The sequence below is a fragment of the Brachyistius frenatus genome, unplaced genomic scaffold (assembly GCF_029030835.1).
Source record: "Brachyistius frenatus isolate BFR_SWC_R1_liver_20210118 unplaced genomic scaffold, ASM2903083v1 Contig_21, whole genome shotgun sequence".
NCBI classification, from domain to species: domain Eukaryota; kingdom Metazoa; phylum Chordata; class Actinopteri; family Embiotocidae; genus Brachyistius; species Brachyistius frenatus.
Genome location: NW_027210620.1, coordinates 4,597,598 through 4,617,727, shown reverse-complemented (window position 1 = coordinate 4,617,727; position 20,130 = coordinate 4,597,598). Strand labels below are relative to the sequence as shown.

General features: G+C 43.8%; 1 protein-coding gene across 1 annotated transcript in view; it reads right to left on the bottom strand.

Moving 5' to 3' along the window:
- Positions 1-20,130, bottom strand: part of LOC138619811 (tyrosine-protein phosphatase non-receptor type 14-like) — a 37,983-nt gene that overhangs the window by 8,101 nt on the left and 9,752 nt on the right. Inside the window, exons 2-14 of the mRNA XM_069696589.1 lie at positions 18,511-18,924; positions 16,490-16,665; positions 7,044-7,141; positions 5,805-5,872; positions 5,435-5,505; positions 5,234-5,321; positions 5,046-5,134; positions 4,798-4,885; positions 4,539-4,621; positions 4,246-4,306; positions 3,644-3,722; positions 2,202-2,671; positions 787-2,106 (exon numbers count right to left, since the gene is read on the bottom strand). Coding sequence (XP_069552690.1) covers positions 787-2,106; positions 2,202-2,671; positions 3,644-3,722; positions 4,246-4,306; positions 4,539-4,621; positions 4,798-4,885; positions 5,046-5,134; positions 5,234-5,321; positions 5,435-5,505; positions 5,805-5,872; positions 7,044-7,141; positions 16,490-16,665; positions 18,511-18,684 — 2,865 coding nt within the window. The 5' untranslated portion in view covers positions 18,685-18,924. The remainder of the gene's footprint in view (positions 1-786; positions 2,107-2,201; positions 2,672-3,643; positions 3,723-4,245; positions 4,307-4,538; positions 4,622-4,797; positions 4,886-5,045; positions 5,135-5,233; positions 5,322-5,434; positions 5,506-5,804; positions 5,873-7,043; positions 7,142-16,489; positions 16,666-18,510; positions 18,925-20,130) is intronic.

Here is a 20,130-nt window from a genome sequence, read left to right as displayed (position 1 = left end):
TAAATAAGGGTTATCAGCTTTTGGAGCTTTGGACAGAAGTAACACGACAACATTTGTGACTTAAGTCACACAAACAAACACACACATCCACAACAGGTCAGCCATGAACAGAGAGGCTTGTCACTGCGAGGCGATAACATGATTGAATTTATACCTGGACTCTGGTGCTGTGTCAAATGTTTGTGCCTTAACAGAAAGCCGACCGACACAAGAACACCCGACCCAACGAATAATCGGGGGGATTTGTAGAGCTTTCAGCTGCCTAAGGGAATTCAGAGCCTAGTGCTACCCTCTTAGGTGCTGAACCCCAGATTACTGCTAATCAGGAGCTATGAAACTGGCTGGCAAACAACAGACGATAACACTTAAAACTGCATCATTTGTCCTGGACAGGACAGGATGATGGCGTGCTTAGATATTTCTGCTAAATACTTACCAGTCATAACTCAAGATTTGATCATGTTTTGTATCTCGTTTAAAGCTACAACACAAATATTGAATATGAAATTATCAATCCTGTTACTTTGTTGACTAATGCTACTTTCTAAAACTTGTAGGGAATGATTCATTTATTGGATTTGATCAATTTCATATTTTTCAGACAACATCCAATCAATTGTTAAGTGTAATATTACTGATTACAACAGAATTTCTCTTCCTGACATGTTCAAATTGCACCGTGTGTTTACCAATAGCATGTATTATCAAAAAATGTTTTGGTCCTGGCATAAATGAAAATATGAGTGAAGGGGTGTCTAGATGTTTGTGGTTGAATAAGTGACTTACCCTCTGAGCAATTTCCCTCTCCACGATGCTGTCCTCTAAGGAGAACATCTCTGAGACCGGCCTCTCTTTGACCGGCTCCTTCCTCACCCTCTCCTTCACACTGGTCAGATCCGGTTCTGAAATGGATGGACCCAAAACCGCTCCGTTCACCCCGCTCTGATCCCCTCGGGTAAGTGTCCCACCACCACCCGCACCACCACCAGCTCCAGGCCCGCCAGCACCCTGGTTCTGCCCAGTTTTGAGGGTGCTGCCCTGGGCCTGGTTTGGGTCCATTGGTCCTTGGTTGCCGTGTGGTCCTTGATTGTGGTTGTGGGTGTGGTTGTGATTGTGGGTGCGCATTTGAGCGTTGCTAGGAGGTCTGGGAGGACCGGGGTACTCTGGAGGGGGTTTGTTGGGTAGTTTAGCCAGAGCAGCCTGGAGCTGAGCGCTGATGCTGATGTCCTCATTGAGACCGGGGATTTGAACGTCCAATTCAGGCCTCTCCTCTTCCTCCTCCTCCTCTTCTTCACTCTCACTACTGTGTATAAGCATAGTAGCATTAGAAAGAGTCTTTTGATGCTGGTAGGTCACAGCTGCGGGTGGTGCTACAGAAGTCTCGTGTGCATTCTGGGCGGGCATCTGCAGGGGCAACTCCTTTGCCTGCTGAGGTGGAGGTAGAGGCTGGGGTTGGGGCTGAGGTTGTGACTGAGAGGTTTGAGGCTGAGGAATAGTTTGAGGCTGCGGTGGCATCACATGTTCTCTGAGAGTGTTCCTCCGATGAAGGGGGGCATTCATGCCCTTCATCACAAGTCCCTCCATCCCTCCTCCTCCTCCTCCTCCTCCTCCTCTCATGCTGCTGATCACCTCCATGCTGTGCCTCTTGCCCAGGGTGGAGCGGTGCTTAGCGGCTGCAGTTAACGGTTCACTAACCTCCTGCAGGGACTGGTGCACGACGGCCGAGCTGTCCGGCTGGAAGGTCTTGACTGACAGCTGCACCATGCGGGTAACCAGCTCTGGACTGCTGCCCCCGATGCAGCGGTGACGGTGGCTGGCAAGGTCCGGCGTGCTGGTGGCTGGGCGGAAGGAGCTGGAGGGGTAAGGTGGAGGAGGGCGCGACATGTGGTTCCTCAACATGTTAGCAGTAGCTGCATAGCTTCCCATGTTGGTCCCCTGTTGTTTGGTGTTCGCCAGCTCCGGGGTACTGACAGTATGAGAGATGGAGCTTCCGACACCTCCACCGCCGCCTCCACCTCCATTAACGCAGGGTGAATGACAGGGGCCCTGGCTGCTGGCTGGTCCTCCCTGATGGGGGCCATGGGACACTGGCTTACTGTAGCTGATCTGCAAGATAGACAGTCACAAAAAAAAAAAAATCAATGGGAGATATATTGAACAAAGAAGCTAACATTTATTTAAGACAGAGCCTCCACCTCTACCTGTGGCGTGTAAGACCCAGGGCTGGGGCCCAGGCCGTGATAAGGGCTCCTTTCCCTCATCTCTGGCTGACTGTACACCAGAGCCTCCGGCTGGCGGTAAGCGCAGGCATTGCTAATGTTCAGACTGCGCAGTGATTGGCTGTGAAGGTCATGGTGAGTGGGGAGGATGCGTCGCTTCTGCCGCATGACAGCATCATACTCAGGCGTGGGCCGGTAGGATGGAGCGATGATGGCGCTGTGGCGGTGGCTGGGGATGTAGTCCGGGCGCATAAGCTCGCTGCCAGGGATGCTGAGGTTGGAGGACATGGGCGAGGGCGGGACGAAAGTCTGGGAGCGATTAAGGGAGCTCAGGCTGGGGCTGCTGTACATGCTTCCATTGGGCACGGTACCGTTACGGAAGGTAAAGTCCACCGGGCAGCGATCCAGACTGGTCTCTGACTTGTAGTAAGGGTCGTCATGGAAGATGCTGTCTACAGAAGCCAGGGAAGGATGAAAAATGACAAAAGAACACTAAATTCATATAATGACACAAAAAAGTTAAGTTGTGAGGGAAGATGATTTTTTTCAGATCTGGATTATTTTCTTATATTTTCATTTAAGCTCTGTCAGTGGTCACACAGCTGATACACGTAAATGGTTCAGTATTGCACATATTAAAGATGTTATACCCACAATAAATCTTTGAAGAGTGTTCAAGCTGACAAAACAAACACAAAATCAAAAGAAAAGGGCGTAAATTAAATTAAGAAAAAGGAGGAGCGGTCAAATGTTCCCCTCTTCTAGCCAAAGTTAGACTGAAGGAGGTTCTAATGTTTTCCAGTGCTGTGGGACAAGTTTCTTAGCTGTTATAAATCCATAAGAAATGAACACTCTTTGTGAATAATCATGATTGGTTTCTGGTTTCACAGCAGCACCAACCACATGTTAAAAAAATGCTGATAATCGTATTGCCTTCTATTGTGTATCCATCGTGTGAATCTATCTCAAGCCCACACGAGGCAGACATACTGTACATAAAGCTGGAGTTTGATGCCTGAGGTCACACTACAGAGTGATCTCACACCCACGCAGCGAAGCACACCCAGAATGTTTTTTCCACTCAGCTCCGTTTTATTGTCAAGCCGACACGAGTGAAGCTCTCCGGATTATAAGGCAGGCTGAGTGTGTGAACGAGTCAATGAAAGAGTGAAGCGCCAGTGAGGTCACCGCTCTGCACACCAAAACGTCGGGCTCTAATTGGCTGGGAGATTGTTAAAATACAAAATGGCCTGTGAGTCACACGCCTATTGGGAAAGACGTAATTAGCCGAGCTAAAATGTTTGAGTTATTATTGTCAGGAAGTAAAAAAAATAAAATCTTTACCCACACTGTGGTTCAAGCAGTGAGATGGAGGGGGTGAAATGCACTCCAAATCTGCCTGTGTGTGTTTGTGCTTCACGTACCTTGAGAGCTCTGTGTGTCCTGATAATGTTCTCCATACTGCGAATGCACTGACTGGAAGTTACAGGACTGCGGCCGCGGCTGAATGAAAAAACACATTTAATGCAACACAATTGAAATGTGACATTTGAAGCGTACCTAATGTATCATTTTCTTTACAGCCATTATTTCACTTTCCTTTGGTCTTAACACATCTACGAAATAGGTGACTGTGATCGACTCGGATGTGCGCTGGGGCGTGGATTTGTCTCCAGACAGTCATCTGAGCACTCCAGAGGACTGACTGAACATCCATTGTGCCACATTTAGCCTAGCCATTGTCTGGCCAGCTCGGAGGGAGACGCAGAAATCACTGCCTTCATTGTCGCACCGGAAATCAGGCCGAGCAACACCCTTGCTAACTTTCCAAAAACACCCACCACACCACCAACGCACGTTTAAAAACCCAGAGGCTCCGCGGCACAATTAGGAGCTGCCCTGAGCGGGATCGGATGTGTAACCATGGCTTTTTCTGTGTTCCCTCCCAAATTCTCCCTCTGCCTCCTTGCAATGATAAGTCACTGCGTCAAACCACTTCAAAGCAAACAAATGCTTTCAACTGTACCAGAGACAGGCGATGGGTCCAGGTTGGTCTCCTCCTGATTGGTGCGGGTGAGTGAGTGGGTCTGCAGAGAAACAGACGCATTAGAAGATGATTCCAACAGGCTGGACGATGATTCACACGCGAACAAGTGCCTCGGACTCAGAATCATCCATTCAAGATGAACATTATATAATTTGTTTTGGTATTACATTTTAGACTTCAGAAGGTTGGTGAAATCAATATAAAAAATGAAATGACAAACAACGCTGGATGTATTCGTGTTCAAGTGGCCTTCAGCCGGCCTCGCGACTCACTCGGCACAGATCTTGTTCTGTTTGTAGAATTTGTGTCTGGCCGTGAAAAGACGAGCGATGTACTTGGCCATTTCCATATCCTCCTGTAGATACAAACACAGAGACAAAAACGTTGATATTTTAAAGTAACACAGCAGTTTTATTGATAGAAAATTAAATCTGAAATCTGTAGATATTTTTTTTTTTTACTTCCCACTATAAACCTTGTGTGACGGCTTTTTGTGGATGTGCCAACACCACCTGCAGACACAACACTCACCATGTGAAATATGATGGTGTCCTCTCTGCTTGTTATCTCCACTGTAATGGCTGACTTGTTGTGAGCTATGGTGCCGATGTCCTTCCACCTGTCGCACACACGGAAACACACACAAATGCACATAAGAGCTGAAATGTTCCTACCCAACGTTCAGAACAGCTTCCTGCATGATTATTAATTTGTATTAGTCCCATTAGCTCATGATCACAGATTAATACAAAAAAAGATAAACACAAGGAGAGGCTTACTTGTGGTGCATGATGGATCTGCCATTTCTGTGTTTGACAAACACTCCAACAAAGGACACACCAATAAAAATGTCGTTTGTGTAGTTGTCCTGTGTAACAAAGAAAGCGTAACCATTAAAGTCTCCACACAAACAAAGAAATTGCTCTGTAGAGCTGTGAGGGGGCAAAAGGTGACATAATGTGTCTACCTTAGCAGCAAAGCTCTCCTGGCCAAAGCCGTCCAGTTTTTCCACCTCCTTGATGTAGAGCAGTTCTGCTTCAGCGGCCTGCATTCGACTGGAAAGGACAGGCAGACATGGCACCAGGTACGAGGAATCTCATTGTCTCCGAGTCATTTTCTATAATCGTGCAAACATGTATAAACAGTTTAAGAAGGTAGGTGACAGTACCAGTGACTCTTGTGCTCCTCCGCAACCTTCTGGGTCCACTCTTCCAGCACCTCGTCTCCATTAGGCCAGTTCTGGAAGATGAAAAAAAAGTAGTGAACAAAACATTATGCAGCAAATAAACTGCAGTCAGCGGTAAAGCAATGCACATCATGTAGCTGGAGTTTCATTACGTATATTATAAAATATTATCAGATTTTAATCTGAAGCCGTACTCCGCTTCAGATTTCTCCTAATTCTTTCTGTTTTCTGCCTGTCAGTCAGGTTTTCAGAGGGAGGAGGTGCACAGGTGACACAAGAATGTGTGCCTGCAGGCAGAACATACATGGAGACACACAACTCATATTTGAACAGCAAAGATTTGAGGACTTACCACTGGGAAGAGCACGTACTCCCTGAGGAAGTCCTGAGACGGGAACTGAGTGAAGTCTCCAAAGTCAGCTAAAAATCACAAACACATGAACATTTTTAATACAATGCAGCCCTTTTTTTAATTGTTTTTAATGTGAATGGATGTAACTTCAGGTCACATCTCAGCAGCTGCAGAGGGGTAATGAAATATGTTCACATTATAAACAGACAATGCATTTCATATTTAAAAATATGTTTATGTTGACCTTTGTCTAAAAGGTTTTAGCTAAATAGTTCATATAATTCAGAAAGATAAAACTTGTATTCATTTCTAAGGTAATTTGAGAGCCACAGATGCTCACACAAGAAGAGAATAACTCAGGAGGGTTACAGCATTTCCAAATAATACAAGGATGGGAATCTTCTTTTCTCCATAATGCTATAAAATCCCCCTGTATTCCACAAGTAAATGATAAACACAAGTAACATATTTTGACATCAAAGCTAACAACTAAAATTACTAAGTAGATGAAACTACACTTTTTTTTATTAAATGTAGTTTAACTAAAGAATTATTTTCAAAGTTTTCGGAGTAGAATATAATATTTCTAAGCATAGTTGCCATGCGAAGTGGTAAAAATTACTTTGGCTAATTGTCTAAACTGATTCTTTGAATAACTCGTTAATAGATGATTTATTTCTATTTCAAATCGGTGTGCCTTCGCAGGAATTTGCGCACTTTACTGTTAAATACCAGATAAAATACAGCAACGAGGGCCCTCACCTGCACACAATCTCCAAAACATGCACAGTCATTCGGGAAGGGCTTGTAATAAGTGTGTAAGTACTGTTCTGCTGTTTGTCGGACAAAAGGAGGTCTGGCGGAGGATCCCTGCCTCCCGGTAGATAAGCGTCTTCCTGATGCTGCTAATGCTAACCTTGGAGCTGGTGATAAGCTCACTTGTCTGTTTACATTCCCCCTGGGACACAGACAGCACCCAGGAACAGGACTGAGAAGATGGAGCGAGGCTGTGTGTGTGTGTGTGTGTGTGTGTGTGTGTGTGTGTGTGTGTATGTGTTAGGACTGATACCATAGGAACTCAAGTGGACTGGGTTCTCCCTGTGGTATGCAGCCATATAAGGTAGTGAAGTTAAGACGACCTGAGAAAGTGTGAGTTTGCGCTCACTCTTTCCCTCTTGTCCCGTCTGTCTCTCTCTGGTCGATGGTTCACATGTGATGTTTGTTCATGTTGTGTCTTACCTTGTACCGCTAGGCCAGCTAGCCTGATCCCCTGCTCTACAGAGCATTGTAGACGTCCATCCAACACCTCCTTCTTCACCTGCAGGTAGTACTGATACCTACAAAGAGAAAAAAAAAAAAAAGGGGGGAGGGGGGTAAGAAATAAGAAAAACAGAGATAGTTCAAAACCTGGTGCATGGTTGGATTGCGTATTAAAACACAAGAGGGATTTTTATTTGACACGAGGGATTTAAATTTGAAACAAAAGCAGGAAGTCAGTCCGTTCAACCAACCAATGGTGTAACTTTATCACTCAGTGACAGATTTGCATTTATAAAGCTGATTCCCCCCCCCCACACACACACACACACACCCTTTGTGGTCCTGCCAAAAATAAACAAAGAGTGTCAATCTGATCACATCAGGTGGCAACCAACCCAGCGGTTTGTGAACCGATGTTTTAAGTCGAGCATTTTGGGTATCGCCACCTTGGTTTTTTTTGGAGCCACAAGTGACCATATTTAGACAAGCTGGGACGGAGCGAGGGATGGATCCGACTAAGAACCTGAGGACACTTATTCCGGAAACATTACTGCACCCCAGGCCTGTCAGTCAAACTAGAGTTACCCCGAAAGATGCCTCTCTTTGAATCTAATTAATTATGAAAGTATTTTTTTTTTTAGAAGAACAGCGCAACACTGATCAGAAGGATTGATTTAACAAATGACACCATTACCACTTGTTGAAAAATGGATTAACTTTGTATTTCATGAGGGAATTTGATGCTTTTTAAGTGAGAGCCTGTTGGAGCCAGAGGTTGTTTTTTTTTGCAGCCACTTCTGTGGTATTGCACTTAAAAAGGCATTACCACAGTGGCTTCACCTTTCAGACCTGGACACTATTTTTTTACACACACTCTGTGGATCCAATCTTTTAGGTGTAATGTGTCCAGTGCATTGAGTAAACACCTGCAAGACTAACAGGTAATTCCCATCAACATCAGCAGTTTTGTATTTTTTATTTGGCAAACGGTAACGCAAAAATTCTTAACTGCGATTGTGAACATGGTAAATTATACCTGCTGAAAAATGAGCATGTTAGCACGCCGGCATTTAAGCATTACCGAGCTGCAAGCACGGCTATAGACTCTTGTTCTTACATGTCGGACAGCATTTTCAATGTGTTCTTTCTGCCGGCTAAACTGTTCAGAAAGTCTTATTAGCGTTTATAAACTGACCAAAATTTGCTTGGTGGTTAATCTTAAGTTTCCGATAAGCGACGCTGTTTCTGAGCACCACTCGTGTAAGTTGGACAACGTGATTGGTTTCCGTTTTGACACATTTATCCAAAGCAAATAAGTCGCACATTAGCAACTGAAAAATTGCAAACATCTGAGACACCACGGAGAGACTTCGGCTTCTGTTCTGTGTAACGCGAAGTCGTGCGTCAAGACGACAGCGCTGGCAACAGCGCCGGCTGGTTAAAACAATGTCAGCGAAGCCTGTTGCAGAAGTGAGGAATGAGTGAATCACCTCTATTTGAAATACCAGTGACTCATTTTCAGCTTGAGTGGAACGCCAAACGTATACCAGCAGGGGCCAAACAATATGATTTTATAAGGTCTGTTCATTTTCAGCGAACAGAAAGCACGTTTCATTTGATGCAACAAGGACTGACTCGCATTGACGCGAGCTGGACAAAAGAGGTGCATTATGATTGCTGTGCGAATGTGAGGCAAACTGGGACTCATTTCACTGTGGTTTTGGGCAGCGGTGGTTCGGTAAGTTGATATGATGACACTGCTCGGATTGTTGAGCCCACTTTGCAGCCTTCACAAAATGTGGTAAAAGTCCCAAAACCGAGAGGCTGAAATACACCAAGCTCCTAAAGTTTCTGAGCTCCTTTTGTCCACTTTTAGCCGTGGTCCAGCTGGATGTTTGTCTTTGGGAGAATGGAGCGGCCACACAGGAGGACAGAGGGAACTTGTCAGGGTGACCGGGCTCGGCTGCATAAAAAAAAAATCGCACACCGTTTCCTGTTTGCTGCCATGGCGACCACAGGCCGAGTCTTTCCGATGCGAGTTGCGAGACACCTTTTCTGACCAAACAGCTATGTGCAAACCGCTTGGTTACATGCTTCGTCATTCACTCGTTCCTCCTCTCAAACAACACACTCCAAGCATTTTTTTTTTTTTCCTTCCTTCTGCTTTCATGTCATTTGTAAAACTCGCTCCCTCTACTTTGTATTTACCCCCGGAGTCTCCATTACCTCCTCACATCTTTCACGTTTCATATTCTCTTCCACATTCTCTCCCCCCACTTCTCCCTGCTCCTTTTCTTTTTTGAGCTACTCCCGGCATACTCCCGGGTCTATAATCTGACCCCGCCCTCCTCCCTTTCACCCTGTCATTACAACCCGTTGGCTAAACTGCCATTTCGTTCCCGTGGCAACCCTCTAATTAGCCAACCCCAACCACTGCAGGCTGCAGCGAGGGGGCGGGGCCTGATGCGGTCTGAAGGGGAGGAGCCTCGCGGGACACAAAAACCCTTCAAATGATTGTGGACTTTGTTTTTACAAACTCTGCCATGTTTTCCCAGCAATCTCCGTATGGGGTCTGGGGAAATGTTGAGGTTGACAGTGGTTGGTTCTCATTCTGAGGTTCAATGGTAACGACATGATGGTGTTTATACATATGCGAGGCCAGCAGCGGTGAGGCGGACGGTAAACTGTTGAAATAACACTGAACAAGTGAAAGCGGGACAGTAAGAAGCAGTAAAAGTCTCAGAGCGCTCCTCATGGGAGAGTCCATGTTACACAAAACAACCACAAATACAACTTTTAGAACAGCGGTTCCCAACATTTTTCGCTTTTGACCCATAAAACAAACCTCTATTTCTGACCTCTGCACACAAGCAGCATACTGTCCTTCTGCAGGTTGAGAGAAACGAAAGCCTGAAACAGTAACCCCAACTTTGTGTTAAAGATATGTTTTCATGTTCTTGTCTCCTTTTATTAAACCTCAAAGGCCTGTCTTGGTAGCAAACTCGCAATCGTGTCAGGCAGATCAAATATTAAAATCATATAGCTTGTAAGCTTTTCAGGGTGTATCGTAATATGTTTTGTTATTTATAAAATTGTACATTCATTAAAAAGAAAAAATATGTAAGGAAAATCTTCTTTTCATCTCTAATCACATCCTGAACGGTGAACGCTAATTATTACCATCAAATTGGAGATGTATCACATTTGAATAAGATTAGACAGAAGCACTCTTTTTGTGCACTACTCAGCCCTTCGGTTGAATATGACATTTACAACAAGATCAAATCTACTCGATTGGACTTGTTTTGTGATTATAATGATAAACGTGTGTATTCTTGTGTTTTTGTCAATGCAAATGTAGCTGCTGTGATGCAAGGTAAATTCCATCGTTGTCTGACAAAGAAGTATCCTCATTTTCCATTCATGAATATTTCTCAGTGTAAAAACCGATATATTTCTTATTTTGGCCACATCCTGCCGTAACTTTTAAACGGACAGATGAGACATCTCCTGCCTCTTTGAGGAAGCTTTTTAGTTTAGGTGATGAAGAGTTTTGCAGCCTCTATCAGCTTTTGGAAGTTGTGTCAAGTCTCTCTATGTTTTTTTTGTTTTTTTTCCCCAGTTTCCAAAGTTGAAAAATTATTTGTTTGTGTGTTTACAGGAGCAGGATTGAGGCAGTTAAGGCAACTTTATGAGTTTACCCTCATCAGTCCTAACTCCTCTTGAAATAGCTTGGAACTCCTATGGGACATATTTTGACAGCTGTGAATGTAATTGCCATGCTTCAGTTCTGCTTTTAAATGATCTGATTCATGAATTACTCATGATCAGTAGCCTCAGGTACATCTTCATTGGTAATGCTGTTGTCAACAAAAATCCTTAAATGTCAAAGGAAGCGTTGCTCTGAACTAAATCTATAAACCAGCTGCAGCTCCATAATTTCACAGTACTGTTACGATAAGAGAAACAAGTACACTTCTGTATCATTGTGTCTTGGTTTAGTCATTATAATAGTGAGACCATAATCTCACTGTGGAATAAAACTGGAAATTACAACACTCAATTCTATCATTTTCATCCAATTGTTATTTAAAAAGAGGTTTCGTTAATAGTCGAATAATAGTCAAAAAGTTCAGTGATTATCAAATTGTATTTTTTGCTTGAAATGCCCATCCCTAACATGAATGCAAACATGGTTACTAGTCTATAATTAAAGTGATGACTGAGGCTGTGAGCAATAATTGGGTGGAGCAAGGCTAGTAGTAACACAAAAAAGAAAAAAAGAATGAATTAACACGGGGTGTAAACATGTTGTGGTCCCTCGCTGCTAATAACCCGAATTATGCTATTTTAAGATGGTCTGTAAACTAATTTAGAAGATTAAGTGGATGCACATCTCATCTAAATAAATATCATTCTTAATATAGTATAACAATTGAAAGCTGTTAAGGAGTAAAGTTTGTAATCGGTGTATTAAGTTTATACAGAACAAGAAATGGAAAATATGCAGTCACATTCATCAGAAATGAACTTCTTATAATAGTTTCCTAGTATGGTTTCCTGGCATGCATGCCTGCACAAAGAAGCCCTTATAGTTGCACACATCTATGTCAGAATGACATCACAACGCTGTAACGGCAGGTGAATATACATCCACGGAGGTGAGGTAGAGCTTTCCTCACTAGTTTCTTGTGACTTGCACCATGGCAGAGTGCTCTGCTGGCAGTCCAGGCAGCCTCACAGGCACAAAGAGCCCTTTATATGCCCACGCATGTCCAAGCCCCACTCAAGACATGCTGCCAGATGTCCATTGGGCCCGGACAACAAGGCTGTGAGCATATGTTCATGCATGCATGAATGTGAGTATGTGTGTACATATGCCTCGACCCCTCCTCCACCCCCGCCACCTCTGCGGTGGTATGACCCCAACCACCCCCTCAACCCCGGGATGGGTCCAGACGGTTTGTGTGGGAGGCAGGAGGATTTCACTTTGAAATGTGTTGAATCAGCAAGGGGCACAACACAGTACAGCTGTATGCGTGTGTGCGTGTGCGTGCATGCGTGTGCGTGTGTGTGTGTGTGTGTTCTTGATAACTATCTGAACAAAGCTAGGATTTCAAGGCTGTTGGTGTTGTTCGCCTTGGGGGCCGCTGAGGCCAGCTGGCCTTGCTACGGTCAACAGCTCCCCGTTTAGGTTCCTCTCTTTCTCACTCAGAGCCAGTTTTCCCTCCTATTGTATCAGCGACACACAGGGAACAGACGGTTTCAGTTGCACACACTGCGAGATCTGTCCCAACTACTAAGTTTTCCTTTTAAAATGGCGTTTTAAAACGAAAACAAGAATCGGCGATAGTCTAAATGCTTAAAAAAACGCACATCACATGACCTTTCAGGCACGCTGGGTATGCAGTGATAAACCCGTGATGAACAGTATTTGGTGACCCATGAGTTTCTGTTACCTGCAGAGTTGTTTAGGTTTAGGCCCAGACATGGTCTGAGGAACAATTTTAGGAAATTTTCAGAGAATCCGATGGGTCATAAAGTACAGTGCAACACCGGCGCATCATGTTACACTGAGAAAATAAAAATAAAAAAATTGCTCGCATAATAGTTTGCCTCCTGCGCATGGAAAAATTTGAGGATTTAACTGCACAACAGCTGCCAGAATAAATAACAAGAACAGCGACGCCCGTAATTCGCTGTCCATGATTAATTATCCACTGGCATTAAAGGCTCATGTCGTTTGGTTTCTTCCAGAAAAAGGTCACGTGATCACATGACGGGCGTGACCAATCGCGGAAGGATACGTCATCATTGATTAGAGCCAATCAGGTAAGAACCCCTCAGGCTCTGCAACTAATCATTCATTTCACTATTGATTAAGATTGATGTTGAGGTCTGGAAAATAGTGAAAAATCCGGATGAAAACTCTTGATAGCCAAATGGTGACAACTTCAAATTGCTCTTCTTAGACAAATACCAAGATATTTAATTTAGTGATATAAATCACTGAAAAGTAGCAAATCTACACATTTAAGGGGCTACCAGTGAGCATTACACAGGTTGGACAAAAAAAAATGAAATGGGATTAACAAGTCGACTAATTGTTTTAGCACTACTACAAAGTTCTGCCATTATTTTGAGGGTAGTTTAAAGACCGTAAAGAATGTTAAAAGATGTTTTTATAAAGGAAAGACACACCACTTGATAAATGTGTCACTTCAAGCAGAAAGAGTTTGTTTGCATCTTACAGACTGTTGAAATGGAAACGACCGAACAATATGAGAAAAAGTGAAAAATAAAATTGTCTTTGATGTGTATTAGAATGCAGCTGGATGAAGTGTAAACGTGGTGAAAACTCTAATTAAGGTGTTTTTGCAGTTAAATAAAATGACTATGCACCTACAGTACGTGCAACAAAGCACTCAGCCGCCCCCGTTCTGGTTAATTTTCACAGCTGCATGGAGGGATGAAGCGAGGGAAGGAGAAACAGATGAATGGATGACAGGAAGAGAAGAGAGGGAGATGTAGTATCAGGTTACATATCAGTCAGTCAAACAGTCAACTTCAAAGACGCGAGCGACCACATCATACAACTCGCATTACTTTCTCAGTAAACTCACTCAGAGGAGATAAAGTCAACGCTCCGCTTTTCAGGTTTCTGGCATCAAAGTTATAATTAAATACTTCCAACGATGATATAATTTATTATTAGTGAGTAGGGTGTTGGGATTTTCTGCTATGAAACGCTGTTATATAATTGCTGTTAAAATAAACAGAAAAAATGAAGTATGTTTGATATAAATAACATACATTTATTGTTCAGAATGAGGAATAACATGCATTTGAAAACAATGACCTAAAGTTGTAACAAATTCAACGGCATACATTTTAAGGTAACACTAGTTATTTAACTTTTTTTTTTTTTTTTTTTTTTTTTTTGCATAAATAGTCTTTTCTATGTGAATTGATGAATATGTATGAGTTACAGCAAACGCACGTGCAGGCAGCAAACTCAAACCACATAAAGAGCAAGGTGCAAAACCAAAGCCAAGGCTTGCTGCCAAACTTGTACTTTTCTCTGTCCCCACTTGTCGTCTTCATTATGTCTGTCAGCCGCCTTTCTGTGAATCCTGCCCTTCCCCCATCAGAGTGTGTAGTGTGTGTAGAAAAAAATAAATAAATAAATAAACTACCAGCTCCGCTGGATCTGATCCAAATCAATAAATTATCGACTGGGCTGTCTTTCGTATCTGTGTTCATTACCATACTGACTGATGCACTTCTCAAAAGAAAACTGGATTATTAAATAGATAAGGTGTTTGGATTTACTAAAACCTCTGATTAGAACCAATAAAAATGTTTCTTCTTCCAAAAAGTTGGGGAGATTGTTTTCAACTTGGAAAAAGGGGATGAGGCTTTGAGAAAAGTTAGCCTCGGGGAGCTTATATGCTCTTACAATGTGGTGTATTGTAAGCAGCTCCTCTGACAGGGCTGCAGCTGGCTTCTGAGAGGATTTTTGGGGGAGTGTGGGAGGTGGGAGGTGTGTGAGTGTGTATGAGTGTGTGTGCCTGCATATGTTTTGTAAACCAGACATCCCCCACCCCTTTTACCCCCAGCACTTCTGCTGGGAGGAATGTGTGGTCCACCTCCTACGCTGCACGGCTGTGCCAACATTCTTGCCTAACAGAAGAGGAGAAAGATGGGGGGCTGGGGACGACGGGACACTGAGAAAGTGAAAGAGAGTAAAAGTGTGCAACTAATGATGGTGGTGATCTGCTCCCCATAAAAAAGAGTAAGGGTGACACCATGTACAGGGTTAAAAAAAAAAAAAAAAGAGAGAGAGGGGGCTTGAGAAAAAGAGACGCCCATTGTTTCCTAAATTGCCCCTAAGCCCCCATCATAACCCCCTCAACCTCATAACCCCCATACAAACACACACACACACACCATAAAAGCCCGCAGGGGATTCCTGGAATACCATCCCTTTAGCAGAGCTGATGATCCTGGCTCCTGTATAACAAACCTGCAGACACACACTGCACTCATCTCCCTCTATCTCACTCTCTCACTCTTACACACACACACACACACACACACACACACACCTTAAAAGTACCTCTTGTGTCAAAATGTCTAGCTGTGACCTGCGATTGACCTTTCCCACATCCAGTGAGGCAGAAGCCACAAATTCACCAGCTCAGTGTGAGGCAGAATTGCAAGTCTGATTTTGTGTGTGTGTGTGTGTGTGTGTGTGTGTGTGTGTGTGTGTGTGTGTGTGTGTGTGTGTGTGTGTGTGTGTGTGTGTGTGTGTGTGTGTGTGTGTGGTGTGTGTGTGAGAAGGAATGAGACTGCAGACCTTCCACTACACACTGCACTCTTCACAGATACCTAATGTGCTCATTCATTCACACTCTTGCTCACACACTCACACTCTCTCACACTCTCTCTCACACACACACACACACACACACACACACACACACACACACACACACACACACACACACACACACACACACACACACACACACACACACACACACACACACACACACAGGGTGGTATGAGGAAAGAGTGGCTGTTGTTGATGATGTCAATGTCTGTCTGTGACAAATTGTAAACACAGATCAAGAGATTCATCAAACAAAGGAACACTATGATGGTTCAGGAATACCCTTATTCACTTTCCTTTTGCGAGTTAGATGCCTCTCAGTGTCCCTCTCATATCTGTGTAACTGTAAAGCTGGAGCAAGGGGATGTTAGCTTAGCATTAAGAGTGTAAACAGAAGGAAAGCACTTACCTGGCTTGGACTAAAGGTAACTATAGATACCCCCCCCCCCCCGTGGCAATTCTGTTTTTACACTTTTATTTGTGCTTGGTCAATTTTAAGCATGTCTGAGACAGAGTGCAGCTACTTTTAGAAACTCACTGCATTCACTGGACCTAACGCATTTTTTTGCACAGAACCATCGGAGAAGTCGTCCTTGGAAAATTCGTAGAAAACAGCGTTTCAAAAATAAAACTTGGCAGGTTTGGACTATGCTTCAATCAAAAGCCGATTTTCACCAATCAGATCACTGTTGTTTTCGAGCAAACAGTTACTTCTCGATGCCATCACCAAAAACCTCACCTGAATCTAAGGTCCTTATAGGATACTGATTCAGACATGAAGCATGATCCTTGTTTCTTTGTAGAAAAGAAGAGCTTTTAGAGAAGCACTTATGACATTGACTGTTTGTACATGTGAGCCACATGGAGAAATAAGCTCATGTTTGCAATATAAGGCCAGATGAGACTTTAAACCAAAGAAACTTGGAAAGCATTCTTACACATGATGGTTTGTCACTGTTGGAATTTTGCGTATAGCGTAAGCACGCAGCACTTTAATTATGTGTCTCACAGCATTTCAAAGACTAATCACCTGGTGGCTTCTTGCTCCAGTCTGGAAACATTGGGAACATAGAACATGACTCCAAAGAAGAGCAGCGGCTCGTTGCCGAACTTGTCCAGCTGCTTTTTGAGGGGTTTCTCAAGTTCCACCCAGCGCTGGGTCGGGGCCTGGGTCTTCCCCTGGAACCACAGCCCAAAGTAATGGGTCTAGAGGCAGAGGAGAGAGGGAGGGAAGGTCAGTGTGGTGCATAAGGACAATGGATGGAGAGGAAGGAGAATAAAGAAGAAGAGACAAATTGGAAACAAAGATGAGTTGTGTCTGTCAAGTCAATAAAATGACTTGCATAAATAGAAGGAAGAAGGAGAAACTGGCAGGTGGATAGTGGAGGCACAAGTGTTTGAAGGGAATATAAAGGTTAAAATGGGCTGAGGAGAGAAATGGGGAAATACATTGGGGACAACTGAGCAAATCACAGAGGAGATTATTAAGCATCTGAAATGCAACAGGCACATAGTTCTTCTTAAAATCTGATCAAACCTTTGACGTCAGCAGTATAACTCTATTAAGCATAAATATCAAAGCAGATAAGATGACCCATCTCACTAAATCAAAATGAAAACAAGTCTGTGGCTTGTTATTCTATCAAGAGATCCGCAATCAATCGATAATGTTGTAAGGAATGTCCTCTGTTCAGTGACCTGAGATTACTTTTATTGGGATTTGGTGATTCATAAATAACATTCAACTAAATTAAATTGAATTTAATCTAAAAGTGTAACATAACTCACAGAGCAAAGAGCACACACACAAAAAAAAACATTTAGAAAGAATAACAACAGATCTGTTTGTGAACTTTTTAGAAAAAGATTGAATGTCAAAAAGGAATTAATTACAACTCTGATCTAAACAAGTTTTTACAGTTTTACATAACATTCATCCAAACATGCAATTTAAAGAAAAAATTGTATTGGATTTTTGTGAGTTTGTGATGCGTGTGTCACTGGTATTACAAAGAGAGAAGCACATCTGTTTTGTCTGAGTGATATAATAAAAGGCATAAAGCTGCAGCTGCAACAACACACACACACACACACACACACACACACACACACACACACACACACACACACACACACACACACACACACACACACACACACACACACACACACACACACACACAGTCATGAGATAGACAGGCAGACAGCAGCTGAAGCTGTGGTGTCACAACCATATTTATAACATCACTGACACCTGGCAAATACCACAACACTTTGTGAGTATGCACTACACCACCTCTCTCTCTCTCTCTCTCTCTCTCTCTCTGGCATTGTCAGCAGGAGCAGACACACACTTGAACAAGCATACTGTATTCATCAAACATCAAACAAAGACCATGCAATGCATCCAGTTTGTGTATGAAGTAACAAGAAGAGAAAAGAACAAAATGAAGAGGAGAGAAGAGAGAAAATACTGATGTTCTGCTCCCAAGTAGGAGACTGTGGGAGTACAGAGGCGCTTAGTGCTTAAAACTTGATGGAAGGTCAAAAACACAGGAGAGGAAAACATTGAGAAAGATGGGGAACAGAAGAGGAGGACCAGAGGAAGCCCACACAGAGAATGGACAGGAGGGGACAAGGGGAAGAGCTGTATCTCTTTCTTCTGCAGTGAAAAGAGGACATAGGTAGCCAAGCTTCCTTAGAGACATACAAAGACCCTGCAGGAGAGAGACAGCAGAGGGCAGGGAGACACACACTGGGTGTGAGAGGGGGACACGTGGCAAATCACATAAGCAAAGAGAGAGTAAAAAACAAATGTCTGCTAGTCTGTCAGACCAGTAATTACATCCTGAAACTGCAGCTGATGAATTATGACACTTGCAGGACCCCAAATTACAACGATTCATTGTGTCCCCCCAGAAATTAAGAAAAAAAAAATATTGTGTTTAACTTTGGTGAAGGAAAAAAAAAAGCTCCTGACAGATATTTCAGAATATCTTGTCACTTGGCATGTTTTCAAATACTAGCAGTGTCACATAATAAGAGACTGACCTCCCGCAGCTCCAGCCTTTGGGCCACCGCCTCCAGACATTCCTGTCCTGTGCTCTCCACCGACAGAGTGCACTCAATCACGTTGCTGTCCAGCAGGCGGATCCGTGTCACAAAGTAGTTCTTGCTCAGGACATTGTAGCGCCGGGTACGCCGCAGCTTCAGCCGGAAGGGCATGGCTGGCCAGAGGTCGAGGCGGGGTCACGGCTGAGTCAAAGGTCAAACGTCACTTGGAGAGCAAGCGAGCGAGCGGAGCGAGAGTGGGCAGGCTCTATGACCTGGCTGCTGCCCTCCTCACTCTGGCGCGACGCCAGCCGCACCACCGGGTGGAGAGATGCACCCTGGCAAGGCGCTGGCCCATTCCCAAAGTTGTCTGGAGAGGAGGAGGATGATGAGGAGGAGGAGTAAGAACAGGTGCTGCAGAGAAAGATAGAAAAAAAAAAAAAAAAAAAGGGGAAAAGGAAGAGAAGTCAATAACATGGAACTCTTGAAAAATGACTTTGGCCGAATCTTTTCAAACTTTTCTTTCCCATTTGAGCCCACAAGGCTGCCCAAACTACATGGTGCTCTAATCAGTAAACATTCTTCCTATTATCCTGCGTGCCTCCTATAAAGAGGCAGAAACAAAAAAAACGACTGAGCTGGCAGAATTACCAGTGATAACAGCAGCAGCAGTGGAGCTCTGGCTTTAGCAGAGGCAGGAATGGGACGGCAGCAGAGGAGCTTTATCCTATAGTTGGGGCAGCTGCACTCTCTCTAGCCCCATGAGGCCCTGCATCAGGCAAAGCTGGGAGACAGAGGCAGAGATGTGAGGCTATGGATGAATGGACATCAAACAGCCGAGCAAGAGCAGACATCCATCTGAACCAGGCAGCTGGCTTTGAGGAACTAATGGAGCTTCTAAGTCTCATATCTGCCTGTGTGGGAGGCCTTTCCTTTCCTTTTTATCTCCCCTGTCTCGCTCTCTCTCCTTGTGACAGCAGCACAGTGCCAGACATTGCAGCCTACAGTGTGTAAGATCACACAGATGCGGTGGCGGTGGTGGCGCACATGTGCTTCCGCAGACACACTTTTTGTCAGTTACTGTCACACAAAACAGAAAATTTGAATTCACATTGTCGACAAGAAACTACTGAAACATAAGTGCAACATCATGAGGAGAGAAAAAACACACACACACACACACACACACACACACACACACACACACACACACACACACACACACACACACACACACACACACACACACACACACACACACACACTGTGGTTTTAAGGTTGAGATGGGTCTTTGGGAAACACTTTGAACACATCCCTGGGTTAGTCATCAGTACTTAGCTTTCATGTTTGTAATGAGGAAAGACCTTTGAAATAGGGCGCAGCACACACACACACACACACACACACACACACACACACACACACACACACACACACACACACACACACACACACACACACACACACACACACAGGTAAACAGTATATTCACATCTGTAGCACACTATACTACCACTAAGAGGCAAACCTCAAAAATTTGGGCTTTAAAGCCACAAATCACAGGATGATTTCAAATCATGTCAATGGTGATAAAACTCAAGTAACTCAAGCAAAGTGTCA